The sequence below is a fragment of the Columba livia genome, chromosome 4, assembly GCF_036013475.1.
Source record: "Columba livia isolate bColLiv1 breed racing homer chromosome 4, bColLiv1.pat.W.v2, whole genome shotgun sequence".
Lineage (NCBI taxonomy): Eukaryota > Metazoa > Chordata > Aves > Columbiformes > Columbidae > Columba > Columba livia.
The window spans coordinates 19861666-19888921 of NC_088605.1; the positions used below are offsets into that span (position 1 = coordinate 19861666).

Genomic DNA, 27256 nt, shown 5'->3' on the forward strand with positions numbered 1-27256 from the left:
TAATTTGTTTCATACCGAAAAATCCCATGTCTTGATTGAAAAACAACTTCTTTCAGATCTGCTGTGAGAATGCTGTACTCCTCAAAGAAAGCAAAGGTTTTTGTCTGAAGCTAAGAAAATAGACACTTTAATATTATTGAGAATTTGTAACAGCATTATATTTTGATAAGAGAATTTCATCTGACAGATGATTTTAAAAAAATACTTCACGTACAGGCTGAATTAGAAAAATATTTTTATTTACAGGAGTAAATAATGTAGTGCAAGGAGAGTGGATTTAACCCTCATTAATGCATAGATTGATCCAATTTGTAGTCTGTCATCTAATCACTTTGAGGTGCATGCACACCTGCTCTAAAGGTCAGACCTTGCCTAGAGCCACTTAATGGACACCTTTAAATCAGACAGAAGGCATCTGCAATCCAGACATATTATCTATATATCCCACCTAACATTTACCAAATAAACTGTCATTTAAATAGGTGTCTTTAGGAGTTACTGTAGAAAATAAAATAGATCCTTTCCAATGTTATCTGTATAAGAGTCCAACAATAAATTGTCCATTCACTTTGTATAGCCTGTTCACACTTATTTTTTTAACTTATTCATTAGGGAGGCTACTTTCTTTGGCAGAGCGGGAAACATTAACTGTTGTGTCCCCCTGGGAATTGCAGACACTCGTGAAACTTTGACATTTTTGAAGGGTTTGCTATCAGAACTACTGTGTTATAATCATATTGCAAATCTTTCTGGTGTTTTTCTTTCAAAACAAAACTCTTTTCACATCAAGGAGTTATGATGGAATTTAAAATGCCAAAAAAGTATTGTTATCACTGCACGTACTGAAATCCTGGTGGGTGTGTCATGGAACCTGGAAAGTGCTGGCGACTGGGTTTCACTTTCGTATCAGTTCCATGCTTCTATCTTGGAAAACTGGTAACTTCATCAGTAAAATAAGTGGAAATGCAGTAAAGATAATTTAGTAAGATATTAGATATCTAAGAAAAATTTCCTCTTCATCAAAACCAGTGGGAGGTTTGTTCTTTCTTCAATTAGGCAAAGACTTTGCAAGTTTTCTTCCAGTCCTTAAATGAAACAGAGTATGACCACGGGTTGGGTATAGTAAGATAATCTGCATTACCTGTTTGGACTGCTAAATATATTAGAGGTGGTTTTCCTCTGTGGTGGAGAAATTATATCAGTGAATTCCCCTTTGATTTTGGCTGTTGGACTGCATTATTAGTGCCACTAATTGGGCTGGCTGCCACTTCCTACAGTTGCAGTTGTTCACACGCCATATTCCTGATGGAATGACAACCTTAAAAAGACTTCAGCTTGTAACATGAGGATTCTGTGGGTTTGAATCCTGCTGTGCTAAATTGTTCGAAAAAGTAGATTCATCTTGCTGTAGGAGTCCAGCAGCATCCTCACTGCTGTTCCCCGAGGAAGAAGGCTCATCCAACAAAGGTTCTGATCTTGTGCCAGGAGAATTATGGGCTTTGGAAAAATGTGGACAAAAATTATTAAAAAAAGACCCTACTGTGTCTAGGAAGTCTATTCATCAATACTTAAATATTATGTCAATATAAAAATCACAATATTAAGATAATACTCAAATTATGAAATATTGAAAGAATACCCATGACTTTAACTATGTACTTTGTACATATGTAGTATGAATCCCAAGTTACATCAATTATAACTAGTAAGAAAGGAAAGCAGAGCTTCAGAATTATTTTCATAGTCAGCATATTATTCACAGCAACATGTCTTAAATGCTATCTTGGAGTTACAAAATTCAAATAGTCTTTTTATATTTAATGTGGTTTTTTAAAAATACTATTCCTGGGTTGTCAACATGGAAATTAATTTTTTCTGTATTTTATTAAAGAAATATGTCAGAAAACAGTATCTTCTGACACAGGCTTAAGCTGCCTACTGGGGTCAAACTACAACGTAAGAAAATTTATTTAGTGGAATAAATTATTTTTGTAACTGGTGATATTAATTTCACAACTTCCTGATCAAGATCCTGACTCAGAATCTAAAGTCAAACACTTGGCTGAAGCTGGCAATGCTTTTTAAATGATGACTCATTACTTTTGCAGGTGACTGCAGGGTCTATTTTCCCCTTTCCTGAGCAATCTAGTTGTGTGTTTGATATCTCCTTAAATATGGTGAGAAAATAATGGGGGTTTTAAGACACTGAAGTCTGGCATTTGATTTTCTGTCCCTTAAGACTCTGTGTCCTATCAGAGCACAGAATATACAGCAAACCCTTCTAGTTTAGGACAGGAGGAGTCTGCAAGTGCTGATTAAATATATTTACTGATTCTGTTACTGGTCTGAAGAGGCTGAACTGCCTTCTCCTAAGTTACTCCAATGTCCCGGCTCTCTGAACCTCCCTTTTTCTCCCACTTTGTATCTGGACAGCTCTAGTGCTATGAAACAGGGAATGCAAGTCTCATCCCATATTGTGGAGACAACATACAAAATCAAAATAATGTAATTACTCTAACAACGCTGTGTGTTGAGACATGGAAAATAGTCTTATTTCCAGTCACAATTTCTTGCAACTAATGTTTTTATTAAGAATCTCCTTCATTGAGGGAAATTCTCTGGAAATGAACAGGTTTAAACCTCTGCCTCGCACCACCCACACCTTTTCAATGATCAAAAAATGAATTGTGAGTCAGGTTGCTGTTCAGAGGTAGCTCCACCCCATCTAGAATTCCTGCTCAAGTTTTTACCAAAATAAAAAGATCACTCTGTTCTTCAGTTTTACTATGACAAATACTTACCAGAAAAAGCCTGAAAATACTGCACTGCAAATGCAACCAGAATCGATAAAAGAAAGGTTCCCATGAAGTAGATCTGTGACAGCAAGTTTAAAAACATGTATTAGAGCAGTGCAAAGCCAAGGTAGTGCTCCAAATGAACTGTGCATACACCAAAAGAATGATACATACCAGAGTAGATTGTAAAATATTGTTCCAGAAAACTCTCACGTAAAAATAAAGCAATGCTAATGAGCATGGACTAATTGATTCTTGGTTACTACTATTCCAGCACCTACAAGAAGAAGATTAAAACAACTGATTAGTCCTCTATAATTTTGTGGTATCTGTCAGCTGGCAATCTCCAGTGGGTTTGCAGCAAACCTCAGCAACCCAGAAAAACAAGCAGGTATTATCATCACTATGTCACAGATGGTGAAGTAAAAATTCAGAGAAATACCAGATTAATACCTTTAGGCAGAGAATACCTTACCCTAGGAGTATATTTTTATTTTGTTATTAGTCAATAATGGGCCTAGGTATCCAGGCTACCCTTGTCAAACAGTCATAGTACAAGGTCATAGCCAAGATAACTTATTTTAATTTATGTGAGTCAACAGCAGCAGGCCTTGATTCAAGATTAGACATGCAATATCTAGTTGTCTATGCAGGAGACTGGTGGCTGAACTGCCTTTAGAGACAGCAGGGTACTACATAATGCAGTCAGAGCCTAAAGAGTGCTTTAGCTACCTAGCTATGAGGTATCTGCTGTGGGGTGAGCTAAGCTGCTGTGCTGTTCCATCGGTTAGGACTTCACCAACTAGGGGAGTTCAGACAGGGATGTCACAGGTACCTATTTGAAGCTACAACTGACTCTTTTCTACCAAGCTGAGGAGGGAGGTGGGTGGGGAGTTGTAAGTATGTGCCCCTCTAGACAAGAGCACATGATGACGGGAAACGCCTGCAGCGCTGTCAGGTCCGGAGTTATTCTCACTGCACAACAGACAGATTCAGTCCAAGTGAAGGCAGACTTCAGACTTAAGCTCATGGTCCCAGATGGATCAGCTGGTTCAGAAGCCCTGTATATCTAACTGGTAATTTCATGTGGAGTAGACATAATTTAGGGTACAGATTCAGGCTAACTGCAGTGAAGAACAATTTCAGTCAGGTGTTGGTGAATTGACCAATGAGGTTTTAATGTTGGTATCATCTCCACTTTTTTTGGGTCATACAACACTCAGTAGCAAACAAACATTCTTGGTTCACAGCCTCATGTATTACCTATCAACTCCTCATTCTTTAAATACCCAAAAGGAAATTCCAAAAATCCATCAAATATTGTGTAAGCTTCACATTCCCACTGTGCTTTCAACACATGCTGCTTGACCCAGGTGAAGAAAACCTAAATTCTGCACCAGAACCGGAGTTCTCCTGGTGGTTTGTGCATGAACAGTGCAGAGAGCAGACCTGTGACCTTCTCCCATATCTAATACTCTGTGTCACAATATCTGTGCCAGGATGGGGGGCACAGTGGGGGCAGTAACAGGCTGGAACATCTTTGCAGAATAAAGAGGAGGGACTGCTATTATCCCAATTACATACTTTCAAATTGCACATTAAAATTATGCTGTATTTATCATTAAAAGATTGTTTTGGACACTTTACAAATTGTCAGTGCCTACCTTAGAAACTTAACTATATGGAATTGGAAAAGATCTCCTGGATCCCTACACATAATGGGGTATCTCAAAACAGGCATAAACGGAAATATATTTAGGCAGTTTAAGCATTTCAAGCATGTCGACCTTAACCTGCCTTAAATCCTACAAGCGAACAAAGTTAATAATTACAGGAGTTGCTGTTTACCAGAGTAAACACTACTCACCTGGAAAAACAGAAGATGCTGATTAAGGGGAAAAAAGACTCACCTGTAATAAAGTTCCTGAAGAAGTGAAGTATTACTCGAATGCAATGCCTGATCAATTTCCAAGTGATCCAGAATGTAGGAAGGTATGGAGTTGCCCTCCTCTATGATAAGGGCCAAATTAAAGAAACCCTAACAATAAAAAATTGTACATACTTTTTAACCAATCAATTTTCATGCACATATTTACAGTCTGAGGTAAGCATCAAGTATCTAAGTAATTATAACTGTCTTCTATAAATTAATTTAGTACAATGTGATCTTCACTGAATAATTACAAGAACCTTCTCTCTTAACGATATATCCAGGTAAATACTGAAAATGCAGAAGAATTAATGTTTATTTGTTCTGACACCATTTTCTCAGAAACCACCTGGAAAGAGATGTGAGCCGCCTTCTTTTTAGTTGCTCTTTAAACACAGCCACCATATCATGCTGTAATCTTTTATCTCTTAGGGAAACATAGACCAAAAGGAAATGAATTCTTGTTCTATTACCGTTTAGATTAATAGCAACGTGAATTGTGAAACTGAGAGCAGGAATTTGCTCCGCACAATTTAAAACCTTAATTTTACAGTTTTGACAAGTCTTAGGCATTCCTATGTCTTTTCAGAGGCACAAAGATGAATACACAGGAGACTTATTACAGGACTCCACATCAGTTTGGCTTTCATACTTGTAAGTAATCGTCCATGACTCCCTCCTTTGCTAGTTTAGCAGTAATGTTTTGTCCCAATATTCTCAAAACAGAAGCCAACTACGCTACCTCTAATAAATTCACATACAAGATACTGTCTCGGGATGTTATAATAAGGACAAGAAGAACCAAATGTTGCACCTAGGATGCTTCAGGAGGGTTTGAGGGCAGGATGCTCATTGTTGAAACACTGCACGTCTTCAGTAGTGTGACATTATAAAACATTTTAAGATGAAGCTTTAGTTGGTGAACAAAATTCACCCTAGGGTTCACCCAATATACTGAGGGAAATGGATCAGGCTTCTTGTTTATTTCCTAAAATAGCAGAGGAGAGGACTGGAATGAAACTCAGCAGGATTTCTTCCCCTTGCAGGAGCAAAAATACCGAGGTGGCAACAGAATCAATTGTGTCAAGGTAGGGTAGCACTCAATCAGGCCATTCACCTTTAGCTTTCAAAAGTGAAAGTCTAATTTTAGAACTGTCCATCTATGGTAGGTTGACCTTTATTATAACGAATCAGAAACATGGTATTTTGAAATAATTACAACTTATTCTATCAGGTCTCTCCAGTGCACAGATATAGCTACACACAATAACCACTCTCATGTGAATCTTCAGATTGTTCTACACTGATGGTTTTTTGTAAACACATTAAAACTGCAGACCCACCTGTGAATCTCCCTCTAATGCAGCTTGTGCGTACATCCGCATTGAGAGCTCCAGGTCTTTAGACTGGTTCTGGTAACCATAGTAGTAGAAATCACCCATCTTCAAATATGCTATGGAAGAAACCAGCAGCAGATCATTTAGAGTATTTGTAGAGGTAGAATTAACCAACTATTATGTGATGGAGAAGTTCACGGTAACTCTTTTTAAAGCAGCATATTTAAAAAAAAAAAAAAAAAGTATTCTCTCTCTGGTTGTCTATGTGGATCCTTTACATCAGATTGACTACTGAAAATATCCTGGATGAAATTTCTCATGGTTTCTCTTTAATGACTTTAGTGAATGACGTTGCTACTTTTACAAAAACTACGACTTAGAGACTTTAATACTGTTTTCCTTCTTCACTTGCTGAACCTGTCTTTGGGCAACCTGAAGCCTTATTATTCAAGCCTACTTAGCTTGTTTTTAAGTCTCATCAAGTTAGTCCTTGTTCTGTACCTCTCACTATGTTGGCTGAACCCATTCCAAAAGTTACAGAACTTTGCTGATGATAATTTCATTAGTTTCAAATCCAACCCGGGACAATGACAAGTAAACAATTTTCCTGGTCTAGAAGGAAGCAAAGCCCAGCAAATATTTTACAAACATCTTCCTCTGATATTGCACAGTAATGAAACATGTCAACAGAGTGGGCACTGATCCAGACAAGAATATGTCTGCACGATGTCCATACTTATCTAACCTTTCCCCAAGCAGTTTCAAACACTTCTATGTCTCACCTTGTGTGTCTAAGACACCTACCTAGATATCCCACTTGTTTTTACCGTGGACTATAGCTGAGCTCTTCCAGGAAGCAAGTCGGTCACTGACCCAACAGCAAAGACAGGAAGACTACGTGGAGCGGCTGGCACAGATGCAGTGGGGAAGGGCATGAAGGATGCAGGGGATCACCAAGAAGAGACTTCCCCTCAACCAGGCCAGCTGTGTCATTCCAGCCTGGCCTGGAGAACAGTCCCGCAACAGGCAGTGGCCTCAAGCTCACCCTGCCTTGCACTGGTAATGTAGCCCTGGGAACATCTGCTGCCAGGGCTGGACTCCATCCCTGGCCCTATGCTGGGGATTTGATCCTTCACTACAGCAGAGAGGGGTCTGAGACAAAACTCCCCTTATGCTACTCATGTGAGGAAGAGTAATAAAATCCTTTCCCTGTTGAAGCCAGCAAGTCTTCCCTCCTTTACTTGAATGGAATCACAGTCTCATGCCATGAGTGTGACCTTCAGAAGCTTCTCTAACCTAACATTGTACCAGTGGATCTGTCAGTGTGACATACAAACTGCACCTTGCTAAGGCATCTACAGACTCCTCAGGAAAGCTGACGGGTTTGCCAGCTCCCGTGGCTTCAGGCTGTGTCCATGTGGTATTCAGCTGCCACACTGCTGTGTATTTAAATTAATAGCTTGAATTATTTTTACACTCCACTCTTCCATGTGCCTATTACAAAGCACTTAAACCTTCCTGTGAGACAATTGGATCAGTATTTTCAAATACTGAATAACTCTTTCAAATCACCAAAGTGACTTAGTAACTAAAGCCAAAGATGTAGTAAAATAGAAGGCCAGAGGAATGTAACTCATATGTAGATAAACCTTCTCTTCCAGAAAGACTTTTTTTTTTAAACAGAGAATCCTTTAGTACCCCAAAGTAAGCTTTGCCAATGTTGAAAAACTCTGTACCCTAACAGAAGAACTCATAATAAATTAGATAAGGAATCCTTTAGCCTTCATTTGTTTCGCATGACTCAATTATGACATGAAGTAAATTTGCTTTTGGATTTTCTCTTTGATAAACTAAACAGCATGAGCCCCTAAAGTTTACTGCTATTTTTCTTAAACCTTGAGTCAATCGCTCAGGCTCAGAAATAATCTAGCCCCTACTCAGGCCTTAGATTTTTTTATTTTATTCAAATTTTATCTATTTTATGCCATAAAAAGGAAATTCTCAGAAAAGCTGTGCTGAAACACAACACTCAAAATACCTTTTTTACCCCTGATATTCCAATCAAAACTCTAAAAGGGAAATGTATGATAAGCAGGGATTACTCTTCCTTCACCTTGCTCACTCACACAGAACTTGTAAAAAGCATAGTTCTTGAAATTTTAAAAAAAGTGAAATTAAAATTCAGAAAGAATTCCTTATGCATACCAAATGAGGGTGCATTGACTTGAGAAACAGAGAAATTGTAGTATCTCCATACACAATCAGTTGCGAGGTATTTCCTTGCTAGGTCCTGGAAAGAAAATAAATCCATTCTTATCACAGATAAGAGATTAGGATCACATTATTATTAAAAAGTGTTCTTTTTAGGAGAATGAGCAGTGAATACATTTACTTACTGGTCTTTCTTCACAGATGTGTGCTAAATTTGACTGTGATACTTCAATCCCAGTTTCAGCTGCTAAAACGTAATGCAGCAGAGCTTCATCCCTAACGTTAGATAAAATAAATTAGTGAGAAACAGCTACACCTACCGGTAATGCTTGGTTGAACCAACCATGCTGGATCTCAAGAATTTGCAGGGTTTTTCTCTCTTGCATTGAAGCTAGATCAGTTCCAGTGTGCATTTACTCTAACCACAAGACTGATGATAAAGTTGAATCGATATTAAGCCCAATTATGTCTTTAAATGTTTCAGATAAAACACTCTAAAAAGACTCTTACCTTCTTCAAAAAAATCCGTAATTAACTTAGCTGTGCATGTATGTGTCAAACATTCATCTGAGTACTTCTTTGGTATGCTTTACCCATTTAGTTCTATGACTTGTTTGTCTTTTCTTTTTAGACTATGGGCTCTCTGGAACAGGTATTGTCTCTTATTATATTTGAATGTGCAAATAAAGTAACAGTCTCAGTCCCTGTATGGACTCCATGCACCTCGCTGACTGTAAAGCAAATAATAAAAGCTAATTTTGCATTTGAAGTATAGGATTTGGTATTGCAGTACAGTGGTACACGCTGCTCATGATTCCAGGGGAGAGCGTCTCTTCCATGTTCTCTGGCACTCACCTACTCAATATCATGAAGACTAAGCATTCAAAGTCTCGAAAATCTCATGTTTGGTTTTAAAATTACAAGATAAAACACTTGGTGCACTTTATTCCTATTAAAGCTTCCTATTAAAGGGTCATGCCTCCAGTGATTTTTCTTCACAACACAAAGCTAAAACCATGACAAGTTTGAGGGTTCAATAGTTTGTTTAACTGAAAGAAAATATGGTTAAATACACATTTTGCTTCAAAAGCAGGTGCTTAAGCAAAGAAACTTTAAATGAAATTGTGGAAACAGTTGCCCTTACAGAATCAGCAGGTGTAACCTCCTGCTTCCCAACTGCTTCTGCAAGATTACAAAGTCTTCCTTGCACTTGTCCTGCAAAAACAACTGAGACAATGGAGACCTGGCACCACAGAGGGAATTCAGGATATCTAAGCTGGGAAGTTAGTTCTTCTGATCCTTCAGTCTCAAAGGGCAATTCAACTACTACTAGGAACGGGTTACTCCAGAACAGTCCACTGACAGTTCATTGTAGACCTCCGAAGGCTAATTAAGTACTAGCAGGGGGAGGGTGCAGCACTAAATGAGCCATTTTCTTAACCACGTATGACAGTCTGACTCCTGCATGCACAGTACCTGATGCTCATGCCTACAGGCCACTGAAAAATGGAGCATTAACCTGCAGGCTATTTTGAAATCCCCTGGTTGGCTCACTGGATATTGTGTCCTCCTATTATACTTTACAGAAAAGATAATATTAATTATAGACAAAAAAAGAACAAATCTAATCCAACAGCCTGAGTTTTTATGATGTAGAATTATACAGAAGAGAGAAAACAAAGGGTTTTGGTATAGAGGGAATATTAAAAGTGAAAGCATTCCTCTGATTAATTCAGTGCATGTCACACACTACAGTACTACAGGATGAAAATCACAGACAGCAAACACAACCCTATTTCACCTGATTCCCTCTTTTTCACTTGGTTCTGTCAGAACTGTTCAATTATGATTTGGGTCAACTCTTCCTTCTCTTTATGCCAATGGGCATTTTGCTACTGATTTCAGTGGTGCTGCTATTTGTGTTTTTTTTTTCAGGTGATGGCCCAATGTTAATTATTTTATCATGCTATGAATTAAATGATAAACAGAAAGTGAACTTGAAGAGAACAAAACAAACATACCATGAAAGTTCCAGATAAGCATTGAGAGCTTTTCTGATGACATGACCTAAGTAGCCATTCCTCTCTGCAATGTGTTTTGCCCAGCTGTAGGAAAAAACAATCAATAAAAAATGAACAGTTGTGTTCCAGTAATGTTATCCCAACTCACATCGACTCTAAGGACACAAAAGGATAAGGATCCCTTTCTGACTTCATCCATAAGGCAAACTACGGGATTTCACAGTAATTGCTGCATCAGTATTGTAACTGTTGACTGAATGAGAACATTTTGTCCATTCATCTCCACAAGCATTTCAGAGACATTCTATGTTTTTTCCTTGGCTATTTTTTTAATAACACAAACATGAGTTAAAAAGTGCTGTAACTAATTATCTGTCTTTTTACTGATGCAAGATACCAGTTATACCATATCAGGAGCCTGATATTTCTTGAAAATCAAATAAGCATGGCTTTGTTAGAAACAAACTCTCCCACGTTGTTCCAGGAAAAAAGTACTAAAAGCACTCAACACCTCTCAAAATCTACATGTCATTTAAGTAATGCAGAGATTCACACATGGATCGAACTTTTCAACAAAAGGCTCTTCTGCGGTAGAGGTAAGCACCAGGAAATACAAGACATTTAGACTATGGACTTAAAAAAAATCACCAATAATTGAAATTATCCCACCGGAAATATATTCTCCTTTAACAAATGGTTTAATTCCTTACATTACAGCTTTTTCTGGATCTCTAGGGAAGTCTTCCATATTTCCTGTGATGTAGTACAAAGAACATCTCAAAGTGCCTTCTACATGTCCTCCTTGGGCAGCTTTATAGAAATAGCGAGCAGCAACTGTCTATGAAAAAACAAGACACAATTAGCAACTCTGCATTACTAATGTTTATTGAGTTTTGTTTCCTGCCACTCACATCATTGGATGAATTAAAAGAGGCAATTGGCTAATAAGGGCAAGCCAGTTTAACTACTTTTAATGTACTTGGGTGAAGTGAATTCCTTTCTTCTCACTTTTCAATAGTTTGGGCTGGAAAGAGGTTTTAAAAAACCTAAATTCTAGTGATACACTGAATGTCAAATAGAAAAGTGTCTAATTGTGGAACTAACACCTGGTAGCATACAAATCTTGTGCGCACTGACAAAAGCAAAAATTAATTATTCATTAGTAGGAAGATTAATAAGGGACCCCAGAGAAGAGAGCTTCTACACTGGTGATGCCCAAGTGAAGGCTGGGAGCAGCGGTGACACTCAGCGTGTCTGTCCAGCCTCGCACAACCACAGCGCTCGAGCCTCTGAAACCTGCCCACAAAACAGAGGCTGAGCAGGCAGGGCCAGGGCTGCAGAAGCAGGAGGGCAATGTGACTCAGACACGATAATCTGTAATGTCAATCAAAGCAGCATACAGCCTGAAATTATTTATGTTGCAAAATTTTTAACTGTCGATCTATGTCTTCTGGGAGTGAGCATGGACTTCGGAGCACCCAACACAGGCATAACAAAGTGCTTCTTTCCCATTCAGCTTTGCTGAATATGGAAACCTGGTGTACTCTTATAATCAGTCCACTCCAAAATGTGTATTTTGGTCCACAGGGAAGGAAAACATGTTTGTCAAATGCCCATGTTGATCAGCACTGCTGCTGCCAGCAGCAGAAATGCTCACTGGCTGGAGTATGTCCAGATTCCAGAACTCAAAGGCCACATCAGAAATATCTTCTAGCTCTAAGCACAAGGTCTGCTTGCATTTATTACATCCAACCTCACTATTGGTGCTGTCGGCCATGAACTACTTACACAGAACATTTTTTTGCAAAGTTAATTAAAAGAAATATAACCAAAGTGGACCCTTTATATTTAGCGAAAATAATTTTTCTTACTGACAGATGCAAAATTAAATAAATGGGCTGTGTAACAGAAAGACAAATCAAAATAGTGCAGTTTATCGGGACTATGTTAAACAGTTACATATGGAGTTCTGGCTTGAAGGTGTTTTACTGCAGTTCTGAGGTTCACAGAAGCTATGTGAATGTAGCATAGCTGATTACAAGTTCAGGAACAAGGTTCTGCTGCTTTTGTCTGTTGTGGAAAGCATCCGTTCCCTGTATCCTTTCCAATCTAAAACTGAGAGGAACCAAAACAATCACACAACGTGAGAGTACACCATGTCCTGGCTGGTGTCACTGGAAGGAGGAAAGCAAAGGAAGTCCCTGAAGCTAAACCTGCACCTGCTTTGTTTCTAAATTAAAGGATCACAAACATATGCACACAATTATGACAGAGATATGTGAGTAACGTGTCTCTGTAAGCAATCTACCTGAATTCCCCAGTAACACCCTTCTTTGTCATAAAAGGTACCAAAACCAACTCAGAGTGAACACAACAGTGTCCAGAAAGAAGCAAAAACTTCTAAACTGGGCCCACATGTAAGAAAAAATGCTATTTAATATTTACTCACTTGATTTCTTCCAGGTACTCCAGGGTAAATCCCATCTAAATAAAGGACACCAAGATTGTACGATGCATCTGGATTTCCCAGTTCTTCAGCAATTAACCAGTGTTTGGCTGCTTTTCTGTAGTCTCTCTTAAAATTGTGGTAATACCATCCCAATCCATTCACTGCCTGGGGCAAGCCCTGAGGAAGGAGAAGGGCAGACCCAGGTCACAAGTTTGATTCTGCTTTGGGTCACTTTGCAATTCCAACCTGCTGCTCAGCTTTGGGTTCTCCCATGACCTTGCCTGTTTTGACCTGGCACAAGAATCCAGCCAGGATTATTACTGACCTGGGACTAAGGGATAAAAAGGTTCATTGTCTTTTTTCATGCTATTTTGATTTGTAGCCTCATATTGAGAGCAAGGAATGACTCCAGTGTCATCTTATTATACAGTCTCAGCCGTATCTGCATTCAGATTTATACTTGTTGACAAGAAGAAACTGTGACTATTTATCCAAGAATAAATAGAAAGCAACGAACACAGAATTTTATGATGCTGTTTTCCAAATATATTTGACCAACAGCATATAGATCTGCTTAAGACAGTGCTATGTGCTATTGCTAAGTTGCATCTTTTTATCAATAATTATGGATCAAGAGATCTTCCTGGAACAGTTTTTATTTTGGTTGCAATGACTCACTGTTTCCTTGCATAAACTGGTAGATCATATGGTGGCTGCAAGTATGGCAGCAGTTCAGTTTACTCAAACAAACATGAACATGCCATTTACTCTTAATTTTATAATGTATGTTTTAACTGCAGCCATGGCAGAACAGTGACATAAGGTAAAAGCTACTTAAAAAAATCTCTGTTCACAAATACGCTGATGGCTTCTACACTGTGTAGTCTCCTTCTGTAATATCTGTAGAGAGAACTGCGTACTAATGGTGCTCACAAAGGCCCTCTGGCCTGTAAGGATTCCTTTTCCTTTCAGATTTGAACAATGTTACTAGCTTAACCATTAAAATGCAAAAGCAGTTAAACTTTTCAATAATTATGGTGTTATTTCTGTACAGAAAATGTGAACTGGAGCATGAAAACTATCTGGGTTCAAGGAGAGTAAGGAAATTGCTGTCTCTAGGATGTTTCCTGGAATCTGTTCCTCAGATCCTGAATTCAGGGAATTCTGATCACACTGAAAGCCACTCAGTTTATTCATGCCTTTCCCAAACAGGCAGTAGAACAGGTAGTCTCTCCTGTTTCAAAGGAATGACAGAACGAGCACGATTCTTTTCTGATGGTGGTCAGCAGCAAAGTCCTACTGTCATTGTCAGTAATTTAACTAGTTCTGGTCCTAGAGCTAGAAAGATACTCAAGGTCTAGGTACTCTTTCATTTTTATACTAAGGACCAGATCACGGCCTGGGTAATCTGACTGTACTAGATCATTAAATGGAGTGAAGCTCCTCTTCTCTGTGGTGCTGGTCAATGTTTCCCCCTGCTATAAAAAAGCAGAAGGCTCTGCGACAACCAGGTCTTCTCCCTGAAGTAGCGAAGAGCTGGCCAGACAGAGAGCATACAGTGTTTTTCCAGTCACCAGCATCCCCTGGAGGAGTCCCAACTCTAAGCAGAGAGAACTGGCCACAAACCATCACTGCTCAGGGAAGCCACCACTCTTCTGCATTCAGCTCTTGTGCTGCGGGAATGCACCATCACTCCATGCAGACTGCAGAAGTACAATCCAGACCTCGGTCTTTACTCTTTTTCATGCACGTTACAACTTAAAGGTGTTCTGCTATTATAGCACAGCCTGCTGGCATGGATGTTCAAAGACAGCAGTTATCTACCGCTGACTCTGTACAGATTATCATGTCAAAAGCTCGAGCCTGGTAGGCACTCCTATGAAAAAACACACCTAGTGTGGTCTAGAAGAGAATGCTTGGGAACATGAGGCAAAAGCATATTCTTGGATCAGCTATTCACTCTGTAAGTCACCTATCATCAGGTTCCAAAAGATGTAAGTACAGAAAATTCCTCTTCTTCCATAGAAATTTTGGCTGATTTTGAGTGGTCTAGTCTCGCAATACAGGAAAACAGGGTTGTCACCATTCATGGTGAAGACACCAGGAAAAGCAACTAGTACTTACACATAATTATGATAATATGCATTTTATATAGAGTTCATAAGTATTAGCACCCAGTACAGGACTTATACAATAAAATATTTATTACATTTTACCTTGGCTGCTGCTTTCTTCATCAATTCCAAAGCAAGTTTTGTATTCTTTTTCACACCTTGGCCCTAGGAAATAGATATGTGAAACAATCATTGTTTAGAAATACAGACTGATGAAAATTCAAAAATACATACTCAAAATGCATTTTAACATTGATACTATTATTTACTAGGTGTTATTCAGCTTTAAACGGCTAGAACAATAAAACCCCAGCTTTGTGCTTATCCTTCATTTACAGCTTTACAATACCTCAGTGATTCAGTCTAGGAAAAAATATTTCACTAATTGATCCAAGTGATTTTTATGGATAAATAATATTATAATTTTCATCTTTTTAAATTTTCGGCAACTAAGGAAGAATGAATGACATTCAAAGGTGCATAGGTTGTTCACTGGCAATGAGTATGAGCTCTCAGCTTTTGTGAAAAAGATGCTATAGATGCACAGGTGCTATGCTGATATTGTCCATATAAATTAATTCCAGACATGGGTCAAACAGACTACGGGTGCTCAAAATTAACACAAGCAAAACTTAAGAAAGCATTTTGTAGAGAACAGCCACTGTTAAAGGAATGAAGACCTAACAGTTCTTCACTACTATCTCTAACCTTTAGTACTGTTGAATGTCTTACGGGTGACACCACTTAGCTGATACAACTTATTTGACTCAGGTGGGGTTATGCCTGAGTTTAGCTTCTGCGGTCTACTGCTCTAGCAGGAAAAAAATCTAACTGCATGCAGAGACTATCAATTCCTATTCAAAAGCAATTTCCCAGAAATCTAATAAAGGGCATTCTAAGAAAGGCTTGAACTTTGACCTACATCTCTACACCAAGGCTTATGCCTACTAGCTGGCTAGATTTTTGGGGTGAGAAGCCATTAGGAAAAATTAGGATTACAATTTAGCTGGTATTCTGATCCTAAACCTGGCTAGGAACAAAGTGACTAAACTGCTTTTAATTTGCTGTTCTTAAAATTTATGTGCATATCTGGCAAAAATCAACATTAGCTTCATAACTATTGATTGACTTTCAGAGTAAATCTAAAAGCACTTGCACCCACTCTCACAATGGTTCACTGCAGGTAACTTACAAACATCCATATCATACGAATGATTTTTTTTTTAAGTGAAAATACGAAACATGACTTACCTTAAATAACACAATGGCATAATCATATATTAACACTGGATCTTCTGTTTCTATTGCACCCTTTGCATACCATTCTATTGCAGCTTCAGGATTTTTTGCCACTCCTTGCTGGCCCCAAAACAGCATCTGAGCCAATCGTTGCTAAAAGAAAAAAACAGAAGCACTACTGTTACAAATGCTAGTATTGAAACTGGAACTGCAGGAGCAGACTTTTGCAGGCTTAAATGGATTTTAAATATGTGAATAAGCTGGTTTCACGTCCTCAACAGTTTGAGAACAATGGCTATAAGGAATATTCTCAGTGGTGAAATGTACTGATAATAAATCTACAGCAGGGTTATTTTTCACAGCTGTCAGTACCATGAAAGTCTGGCTTGATTTAAGTGCAGAGGTAAGTGATAAAGGCAGATCTGATGCATGCAAGTGGCTCAGTATTACAAAATACTGCTGCTGGTCTCATATCTGCAGAAACAACTGCACCATGTCAAACACAAACCCAGGGAAAATAATCTGAGAAGGAGGTTGCTAAGTCTTGATAACTCTTCCCTTTTGCCTAGCGTCATTGTTAAAACTTTTCCATGGTCACTGGATATTATCAGACAGAAACACGCGAAATAAAATAGTTCAAGTTCAGTAAAAAAAAAGAGAAGAAATTCTGGATAGAAAGAGAAAACACCTGTCTGCTTCATTCTCCTCCACGTCTTTCCTGCATGGTCTACAGATGTACATACGTGATGTGTATAAAACCAAGAAAAGGGAAATGCATTACTTTATACCTGCGCAGCTGCATTTCCTCTTGTTGCTTCATGTTTTAACCACATAAAGACATCACCATCTTCTTTTGTTTGAGCTTTTAGCAGTTCATCATCCATCAGCCTTATAGTTTCAACAAATGCCTGAAGAGTAGTTCAACAACAACAACAAAAAATAAATTACACAATGAATTTATACACCTGCCGCCAAAACAAAAATGTTGCCCATTGCCTGTTTATCCCTAAAAATTCAGGATCAGTTCTGGGTTTTAAATTCTCACCACCCCTCTGCTTAAGAAACATCCAGTGTAAAAAACATTTACTGCTTTGATACAGAACAAAACTGTAAGTTCATTCTGCACTGGCAAGATATGCAAAGATGTCAACAAATGAAACACAACAAAACACCACCTCTCCTTTGTAGTTTTTAAAGGCACTTAATAATGGTAAATAAACACTTTTAAGCCTCTTAAGGCTTTTTAGTTTCCATAGAGATCTCTCTTAAAAGATAAAAAAGTTTCCATAGAGATCTCTCTTAAAAGATAAAAAAGTCTGGCAGAAAGCTTGATAAAAACCTGCCCTACAGTACTCTTATCAAGGTGGCTGGCTGCTGATTTTTAGTTTGTCAGCAATCAAAATCTCTCTATTTTTTGTACAATAATAATTCTTTCTGATAATCTAGGATTCTAGTACTGGCCTACCTTGATAAAGTACCTTACAGATAAAATTGTGTTACCTCCTGTTCAGGAGCTCATTCTAAAATTGTTTTACTGTAACTTTTTCTCATCAGATTGCTATTTAATAGCCCAATCTTTACATTTGGTTATATAAAAGGTGTAAATATGGAGAGGACAATTCAACTTTTGCAGGAACTTCATGGTGTTTGGCTATGGAAACAGAAGATCGGTTGCTTAATAAACACATCCAATTATATTAATAATTAAAAAAATATTGAGTGAGGAATTAGGGCCCAAGAATAAGACTTTACTGAAAAATAGGCATGTGGACAATTTTGAGGATTTGAGCCTAACACTGATATGGTCTCCCCCTTGCTAAGAGACAGAGTAACGATACCTACTGTAACAATCATAGAATGGTTTGGGTTGGAAGGGACCTTTAAAGATCATTTAGTCCAACAACCCTGCCATGGGCAGGGACATCAATCAGATGAGCTAATATTTGTAAATCATGACAAAAAATGTTCTGGCCACATAATTAGTACATGAAAAGTCATTTGAACAGAAAACAAATTCAGATACACTTAGAACTCTTTCACCTGTTCCCCTTTTATAGTGTGTTGATCCAACGATGTCTTTATTGCAATATTACTGTAATAGGCATACGACAGCTCCAAATCAAGTGGATAGTTATTAATGCCTTGGTAATGTTTATAGCCAAGATTCATCACAGCAAGTCTCTCGTCCCCCTGAGCGCCAACCAAACTATACACCAGTCCCTGGCAAAAATCAAAAGACATAAACAATAGTGAATTCACTGCACACCTCATAGGTTTAGCACTTTGGTGGAGATTTACAAGGAACAGAGTGTTCATACTGGCAGCTCATATACCAGCTATACCATGTAAATATAGCTATATAATTACGCACAGCCCTAAAGTAGTTAAAGTATCTTCTGTATATATAGAAGGATTTGAAAGAAAAGGTAGACTATCTAAATACTTTTCAAGAATTGCACTTATTCTGCCACCACTAAGTGTGCAGCAATTTTTAATGCCACTTTATTAATAGTGTTAATTATACTCTGACACATTTTATACTCAGCAGTGACTTAAATAGTCTCGCTGATGTCAAGTGGAGTTTTGGCACCGAATTCAGTGGAAAAACGTGAAAGCTAACACACAGCACCTGAAAATCTTACCCTAAGGATCTGACAAGACTAAAAGGATGGGACTTGTGGCTGACAAGGCTTCAGCACAAAGCTCCCTTGAGAAACATGTTAATTGGTGCTAGAAATAGTCTAGATATGACACATTTGCCAAAACTACTTTCAGCATTACTATTATTTTTCACCTGCACAGTAATAAAAACAGCGGTGTCCCATCTGCACTGAATATTAAATTACTTCCTACACTATCTGAAGGGGATCCAACAATTAAATTACTTAGCCTCCATAATTAGCACTAGGTATACTCCATAATTAGGGTATAAAAAAGGCTCCTGTCTAAGGTTTATTTTGTTTGAGAAACTGGAGTGAGCTTAATCTCAGATCGGCCTCTCAGGGGTTCTTCTGATTTAGTATCCTGTAACCACATGAGGCAAATCTGCTGTTCTTTATGAGCATTTTGTATTACACTATTATAACCCAACTAAATATCTGTTGGCAATTTCAGCATAACCCTCTTCCAGCGATATATAAACACCTTCCCTTTATTTGACCTTGTAACAGAATCACAGGGAGACATTTCAGCTATTCACAATCTGCCTAAAAGGTCAGGAGTTCATGTGCTCTGCAGTTGCTCAGCTGAAGCATGGTCAGGTTTTTTCCCTAAAGAAAACGTTTTTTATATTTTGTATTTATCATTTGACCGTAACATACCCAGTGACACATTCTGTACACTGCAAAATGGGACTTCTTTCCTGACTATGCAATGCAACCTTTCTGCTTTAGGAGATCTGCCTGACGTGAGACCTTTTTCATACCCATCTAAAAATGACTGTGGGTGACTCAAGGGTTATTACCTCATCCTACCTCCTCAGTGACTGGGAAAAGCAGTATGTTCTGTGCTGTTCACTTTACCATCATTTTTAGGTCTTAGTAAGTAATTAATTTCCTTGTTCTGGATGAGCAGGATGAGGATTCCCACCACCATGACTTCATAAAGGCTTTGCTGCCACCAGGCTATTTGGGAGTAGCTGTATTGGGGAATCCCTTCAATCACAGCCTGGATCTGGAGGCCATTTCACATTTCTTAATTAAATTGATCACAAAATCCCATTTCTAAATGGCCTTTAAAGATAATTGATTTCACAGACATAACCAAACATATTTAATACACTACCTTTGTACGATCCACAGACACACCGAGCCCTGTTTCAAATATAACTGCAAGAAAATAGGAAGCTTTATGGTATCCGCAACAACTGGAATCCACCAAGAGAGGAACAGAGGAGCCCACATTGCTGAGGCCATTGGCACTGGACAGATCCTTTGTAACCTTCTCAAATATCCTCCGGCCAACTTCTAGAACTGTATCTCTTCCATCTTCTGACACTAAAATTAAAACATAAGACACACAGTTATTGCAAGAGTTAAAATCAGGAATTGATCTCCCCTCCTTAATTTAAGGGAACTGAAATAGATTTTGTTATTTCTCAAGCTGAATGTACTTCTCAATGCAGACAATCAAAAATCCTAGAGATACAAGGTACTGTAGAATAGTAAGGGTGAAAAAAAATCCAAAAGACCATCTCAAAGTAACTAACCACTAAAAATGTAAGACTATCCCTATTTCCTTCTACACAATAAGCCATCCTTCATTTGCAGCACAACACAAAAGCCACACGACACTGCTTTACTAAGTTTGCTGATATAAAAAGCATAAAACGTGAACTGAAGTCAAAGTATACTAACTCACTACACATATATTGTGGATTATTTAAAAACAATAAAATAAAATATGACTACCATCTGGAGCAGTGAAATCCATCTCTTGTAACAGTTTGAACAAAGTGTGGTACTTTTCCCTGAGCTCCTTTCCCCACACAAAGGCTTTGCATTTGGATTTTTCTCCATATTTGTGAATCAGCTCCAAATAATAGTTTTCATAGTAACCTAGAGAAAACAACACATTTAAGACATGAAAGCTGACTTGTCTGGTCTTTAAAACAAACTTCTCGTATAAAAAGAATGTTTCTAGGGTAAACTAAAAATTCATGGACAAGATCAGGACATCCTTAACACAAAGCAGTGCTAAAAACTCATACAGATACAGATAGCATAGGCCACTTATAAATACCTATTATTCCTTCTACTCTCATCCAAATTCTGTTCACAATGCACGTGATCGAATTTTGGGAAAGGGCTTAAAATACATGTGCCTTTAGGGTCATTTGAGAATGAAATGGAAGGCAGGCAACTGAACAGCTCACACGTAAACTTGAAAGTGTTTCTTTGTCCCTTTATGCACCTGTCTTACTAGAGAAGAAATACCAAGAACATGATTTAAGTTTGTATTCCGTAGCACAAAAGTCTTTGCTGGGACAAAACCACAGTTGTAGCTACCTGTAACAAGGCTAAACTCCTCAAATTATTGTTTTTTACTTGTTATCACTGAATCAATGTTTACTTTTCATGATCATTATCCAAATCCTGGTAAAAGGAGAGGAAAAAGTCTCCAAAGATGACAGATTAAAAGTCATATCTCATAGGTCAACACTTACAATTTCTTGGTGCTTTTTTGCCTTGCCTGACGAGGTATCTGTACTCATAAACTATTTCTTGAATGTCCATACATCTCTCATAGTAGAGTTCGATTTGTTCCACTGTTTCTTTGTCATGAAGAGGGTTAGAAATCTATAAAAAGGCAAATGATAGATAAATGGCATCTACAGTGTCTGTTGTTGTCTATGCTTGACTAGAAAGAAGTGTTGCAGGCAAATAACGAAAGGAAACAGACTGTTTATGACAATTAGCTTCTCTGGCACATCATGTCAACGTGCCAAGCAACCCGATAATGGTCACAACAGACCATTACTTTAAACAGCATAATCCAAGGAACCATGGGTGAGCTTCCAAAATTGACCCAATCTATGTGACTTTTACCACGAGTTTCAACAAAACCATAAACCAATCAAATGTGCTCAATGCTGGATCATCAAAACCTTTGGGAAACAAAGTGATTCTGAAAATAAGTTCTTACTTAAATACAGATTTAGGAATATTGCTTTACATACTCACTTCTACAAGTCTTATCTTTCAGCATTTGAAGTGGTAGCTAACATTCCTAAATTTCAACAGAAAATTATCGTATTTTCGTTACATCTTCCCAAGTAGTATTATGCTTTGTAGCAAGTTTATCACTCAGTAACAGCTTCAGTTTAAAAAAAATAAAATATAGCCAGAGCTGGCTGCTAATATTTAAATATTTCCAAATACTTCTTTTGTTTACCTGTTCTGTTTCCAACACATTGAGGCGGTAGTATTTCACAGGTCCAAAGAATGCTTCAATTCCTTTCACATATCCACTGCCTCCAAGAACAAAGTATCCCGCAGTGTCATCATAATATAAATCTTCCCTAAAACTTGAGAACATGAAAGAGAAGTAAGCTGGCTATCAAGAGCTACTATGAAAGAAAAAAAAAATGTGTACCTTGGAATTTCTGTAACTGACCGCCTTAAACTCATTGCCAATATAATTGTCTTTTCTCACCTCTCAATATCTACTCTGCAATTTAGTGTGATAAATTCTGGAGGAAATTTACAACTCCCTTGACTACAAACCTATTAAACCAGCAGGGTGTTTTATTTTTCTAACCTGGTGCTTTATAGATCATTATACAACGTTAAAGATTTCAAGTTCAACCTATCCCTTGCTCTTTTCTAAAATTTGCATACGAAAATTTAAGTTATCTGTATCCTAGAGTTACTACCTACAAATTTACAATTTCTGGTTTGCAAACCATAGCAGAGAAGGAACAACACTGAAGTCTGCCGTGCAATTTACTGTTGCATAGTTTGCGTATTAAAAGTTTTTTCAAATTATTTGCACAAGAAAGAATCAATATTAAATTACAGTGAAACAGAACAATTTAAGATCCATTTAAAAAAAGTATTCCATTACTTAAAATAAATTATAGGGCACGAACATTTTTGGTAGAAATTGTACCCTCTACCTAAGCAAAGCAGATAACAATTTCACTGGTAGCATCCTAGCTTTCTTACAGCAAAACTTCCCTTGACTTCAGTAAGACCAAGGCTTAATTTGAAGACTGATCCTAATGCCACTGATCTTCCAATCAGTTTTTAGTGAGGGTTATCAGACCCTAGTACTAGATCAGGCAGCACGTTAACTCAACTAGCTCATGGCAATTAAAATATTATTCAGCTCATGCTCAGTGCAAGTATAGTAGTGTAAACTGGTTTTGGAAGCATAGAGTGGAAAAAGACCACTGACATTTTGAAAATCATTTGGAATCTCAGTTACAAACTTGTGCTCTCCTCCCATTTTCCATATCTGAACACATAGACACATATTACTCAACAAAGGGGAAAATGCTGCTTACTTATAAGACTGGTGATGATGTATTTTCAAATTCTTCCCAATGCTGCTCACTTCTATCTAAAAGAACACAAAATATTAATTATAATTAAAGAAATTTTACAAGGTACATTTATTAAGCCATTCGAACCGATAATTCAGAAGATTATAGCTGCAGCTTGTTGTATCGCCTCTGCCCTAAAGAGGATGGTGTCACGTAAGTGATGTATGTCAGAAGAGTGTCATGGAAAGCACCGGCACTGGTCTGTCCTGGCCAACCCATATGCGATGAAAAGTAGCAAAAATAGCACACGTTTCCTACTTTACCTATTTCATTCCTGTGTTCAGTTACAAGAGATCTGTACTTTGCTGAAGCTTTCATTTTTCCAAAGTCTGAAAGGCTGTTTTGCTTATATATAACAAAGATGCTAAATGAAGAGAATATTAATCTCCTCAAGAAATTGTAGCTTATGGGTGAAGAATAACCACAAAGCCAATGTAACAGGCCATGACTTTAAAAAAAGTCTGGGTTCAACTCCTGCTTCTACAGGAGATGTTCTTTCAGTAGACTTTCAGTGTCTGAATGCTTAAAGGAGTTCAAATGCCTAGGAAGGAAGACAAGGTAAGATTTTCATACATGTTGGTATTGCAAAAAGTTCTCTAAGGACTCATGAAAAAACTGCAAAATTTTCTCAAGTGTTTTTTAAGGACTCAGCTGCATCTTTAAATGCTCTTAAAATCTGGCTCTTAATTCCTTGATGCTTCAATTCCCGACCTTACCTAATTGTCTCTGATCATGCTGGACTCAAAGTATCTAAATCAATGGAATTGAAATAATCATAGAATCATTGTGGTTAGAAAAGTCCTTTAAGATCATAAAGTCCAACCATTAACACTACCAAGTCAACCACTAAACCACATCCCCAGGCACCACATCTACAGGACTTTTAAACACCTCCAGGGATGGTGACTCCACCACTTCCCTGGGCAGCCTGTGCCAATGCCTGACAACCCTTTCTGTGAAGAATTTTTTCCTAATATCCGACCTAAACCTCCCCTGGTGCAACTTGAGGCCATTTCCTCTTGTCCTATCACTTGCTACTTGGGAGAAGAGACAAACACCCTCCATGCTACAACCTCCTTTCAGGGAGCTCTGGAGGGCAATAAGGTCTCCCCTCAGCCTCCTTTTCTCTAGGCCAAACAGCCCCAGTTCCCTCAGCTGCTCCTCATCAGACTTGTGTCCCAGACCCCCCACCAGCTTCATTGCTCTTCTTTGGACACAAAGTGCCTAAATACAGAGAGTCTTCTGTACCTTTTGAGGATCGTAGCATTTGAAAACTTACTACAGGAAGACACATTAACCAGATGGAACTGAACCACGGCTTTATCTGTCCTAGAGAATGGCTCTAAGTAGTGAAATGTTTTTAAGTTGGGTCCTACTTTCTCTTTTTTCCACAAGAGTGCTCATTAAACTCTTCATGGCTCTCTTATTTTGTCTAGAAGTGGAAATCTATTGACCACAGGTTTTATCTCACACCTGAATAAGTTTCCTCTGCTCTCTGATGGAAGAATATGTTTTCTTAATCCAATTGTACAAGCAATCCTCAAATTTCCAACAAGTCAAGACTAATATTCTTGTATCAATATTGGCAGTAACTTTCACATTTGCACCTGAAACTGAGCTTCAAAATCCATAGGCTCTTCCCTTTCTCATGAACTTAAACTAGAACTACAATTTATACAAGCAGAAAAAGACAGTTCCGATTCTATAAAACATTTTTTAAATTTTTGAACAACATATTTAAAGCATATTATATTAAAAGTAAATACATGTTTCTACCTGATTTTCTTGCAAGACAATCAATATGCTCACCACTTACATACTTAAAAAAAAACGTGGGGTGCAAAAGGAACAGCACTAGTTTAGCCTGTTCATTGCTCAGTATGGCATTGTTTCAGCCTTATCAATCATTTACCTCATACTTCCAATTTTCTTAGTTGTTCTTGCCACTAATTAACAATAATTTTTACAGCTCAGAATGCAATCTGTTCAAACACTTTGAAAGAGAAAGCAGCTTAGAAAACAGAAGACTAAGGTTTTTTTATTATTTTCACATCCTAATATCTTAATAGCTGGAGGTTCAGACAAGAACTTGGGCAGGGAGCCTGCGTTTTCAGAGCTGCTTTTGTGAAAAAAACAACTGTGATTTGTTAAAATGAAAATGATGGATTTTATCTACTCTAGAGGCATACTGCAATATTTTTTACCTTTTAATCAGTCAATCCTAGGCCACTTTGTCAAATATAGAAAACATGGAAACTGCACATGCCTCCTGTTAGCTAACACATCTAGGCAAGAGATATGCTACTGCACAGAAGCCCAGACACTTTAATTTTCATACCAAAACGGTAAAAATGTCTAAGCCACCAAGTGCCAAGTCCCTCAGAGCTATTCACACCACGTCTAATAACTTAGAGTATCTAGATAAGGTATCTAAACCAGGAGCCCTGGTTTCCAGTCAGTAAAGTCTCTGGAGAACAACCATGTGCCAAGATAGCAACTGAATACACATTCATTCCTGGCTCTTATCTTGAGCATCTAAGTTGATTTCCCAAAGTCAGACGGTCTGAACATCCCCAGACAATTTCTAGTATTAAATTTTTCATTCTTTTGCTATGTATGTACAAATTACAGTCTTTCAGATTCATCTGTTAAGGGGGTTGTCAGAGACATAATCAAAGTAGACAAATCTCAGCCTTGATCCTGTAATTCAGTAGCAAATATACCTGTCCGCCCTTAAAAGAGAGATCCAGTCGAAACCACTGCTTCAGAGGAAGGCTGAAGCTAGTTTTCACGGCAAGGTCATCTCCTCCCATGAGGTGCATCTGAATATGCACATAACCTGACAGCAACAAAGGAAGAAAAAGGAAATAAACACCACAGAAATATCAACATCAAGAATGGGCTTGATTATTCACAGCACTTCTGTCTTCTTCATCACCAGAGATCTGGGCACCTGCCAAGCCATACATCAGGTCTCACAGGATCCCAGGGAAATATACTCCACATTTCAGTTACACATCTTGGATGCAAATGCCTGGGTTCCAACATGAAACCACAGACTCAAAACCAGCTGTCTGAGGGATAAACACACTAAATGTAAGGCAAACAGGGAGGGTGTCACAGCTGATTTCAAACACCAGAAAGCAGACAGGACTTGTGGCAAACAGCAAGGGGGAACAGCAGACAACATTATCTGCTCAACACGTGAGACTGCACTGATCAAGTACAACATGACTCTGCTCTCTGCTACTTGGACCTGCACACACTAGACTCACAGTCTGAGCTCTTAAGACCTGAAGAGGCTATTCTGAGAATCTAGTCTACACTGGGAATAAAACTGGCCCTATAACCTTTCCAAGCAACTCTCAATCAAGCCAATAACTTAGAGTTGAGCTGCCATTTTTGTTTGTTCTTCAAGAAAAGCATCCAGTTCATAATGGACAGATTAATTATCTTAGACTGGTTACAAAACACAGAAAATAGAAATAGTAAAAATAACAGAGAGGAAAAGCTTAGTTGTAAAACTTGCAAAGAAGGGGAAAAGACGTCATGTCTTGTGAGAAAGCCAGGTCTGCACTTATTTCCTCTGTGAGCCTGCCAGCCAGCCTCCAGCTGCTGAATTTCATTCTCTATCTGAGGCTGAAGAGCCGTCTTCTAGCAGGAATGTCCTTCCACTGCAAGTGTTGCCAGACTAAGTGCTACCTCTTAACTTTTTTTTTGGATCATGGAAATAGACAATGCTTCTTCAACACTGCAATACAGGCAAGACCTCGAATCATTGGGACTTTTTCTGAGGCTATTTCAAATTTACAAAAATTTTGATGTAGTGTGCATAAAAGAATTGAGAACAATATTAAAGTAATACTTAAATAATAACAAAGGCTCTTCCTTGAGATAAGATTGTTTAATCCCAGTGTATGTTCCTGACCTGTAAGATTCAGTGTATTCTCCTGACAAAGACAACATTTTCTGAAGTTACCCAGGACTAGATGGTACGCAACTACTTCTCAGTTTTACCCTATTAATTTAGTAGCTACTTTCCTATTGAGACAGTATAGTCAAAAAGCAGCATTTTGCAAGGGATCAGTTTCACAAAATAGGTCTGATAATACAAA

The 27256-nt window shown here is 38.1% G+C and overlaps 1 protein-coding gene across 1 annotated transcript in view; it reads right to left on the reverse strand.

The window, feature by feature from the left end:
* Positions 1-218: 218 nt before the first annotated feature.
* Positions 219-27256, reverse strand: part of SEL1L3 (SEL1L family member 3) — a 37377-nt gene continuing 10339 nt past the window's right edge. Inside the window, exons 5-24 of the mRNA XM_065060670.1 lie at positions 25865-25980; positions 23103-23158; positions 21989-22121; positions 21261-21393; positions 20506-20652; positions 19880-20091; positions 18137-18316; positions 16885-17004; positions 16109-16249; positions 14960-15022; positions 12744-12920; positions 11005-11132; positions 10295-10378; positions 8459-8549; positions 8268-8352; positions 6069-6178; positions 4706-4833; positions 2970-3072; positions 2802-2874; positions 219-1497 (exon numbers count right to left, since the gene is read on the reverse strand). Coding sequence (XP_064916742.1) covers positions 1331-1497; positions 2802-2874; positions 2970-3072; positions 4706-4833; positions 6069-6178; positions 8268-8352; positions 8459-8549; positions 10295-10378; positions 11005-11132; positions 12744-12920; positions 14960-15022; positions 16109-16249; positions 16885-17004; positions 18137-18316; positions 19880-20091; positions 20506-20652; positions 21261-21393; positions 21989-22121; positions 23103-23158; positions 25865-25980 — 2447 coding nt within the window. The 3' untranslated portion in view covers positions 219-1330. The remainder of the gene's footprint in view (positions 1498-2801; positions 2875-2969; positions 3073-4705; positions 4834-6068; positions 6179-8267; positions 8353-8458; positions 8550-10294; positions 10379-11004; positions 11133-12743; positions 12921-14959; positions 15023-16108; positions 16250-16884; positions 17005-18136; positions 18317-19879; positions 20092-20505; positions 20653-21260; positions 21394-21988; positions 22122-23102; positions 23159-25864; positions 25981-27256) is intronic.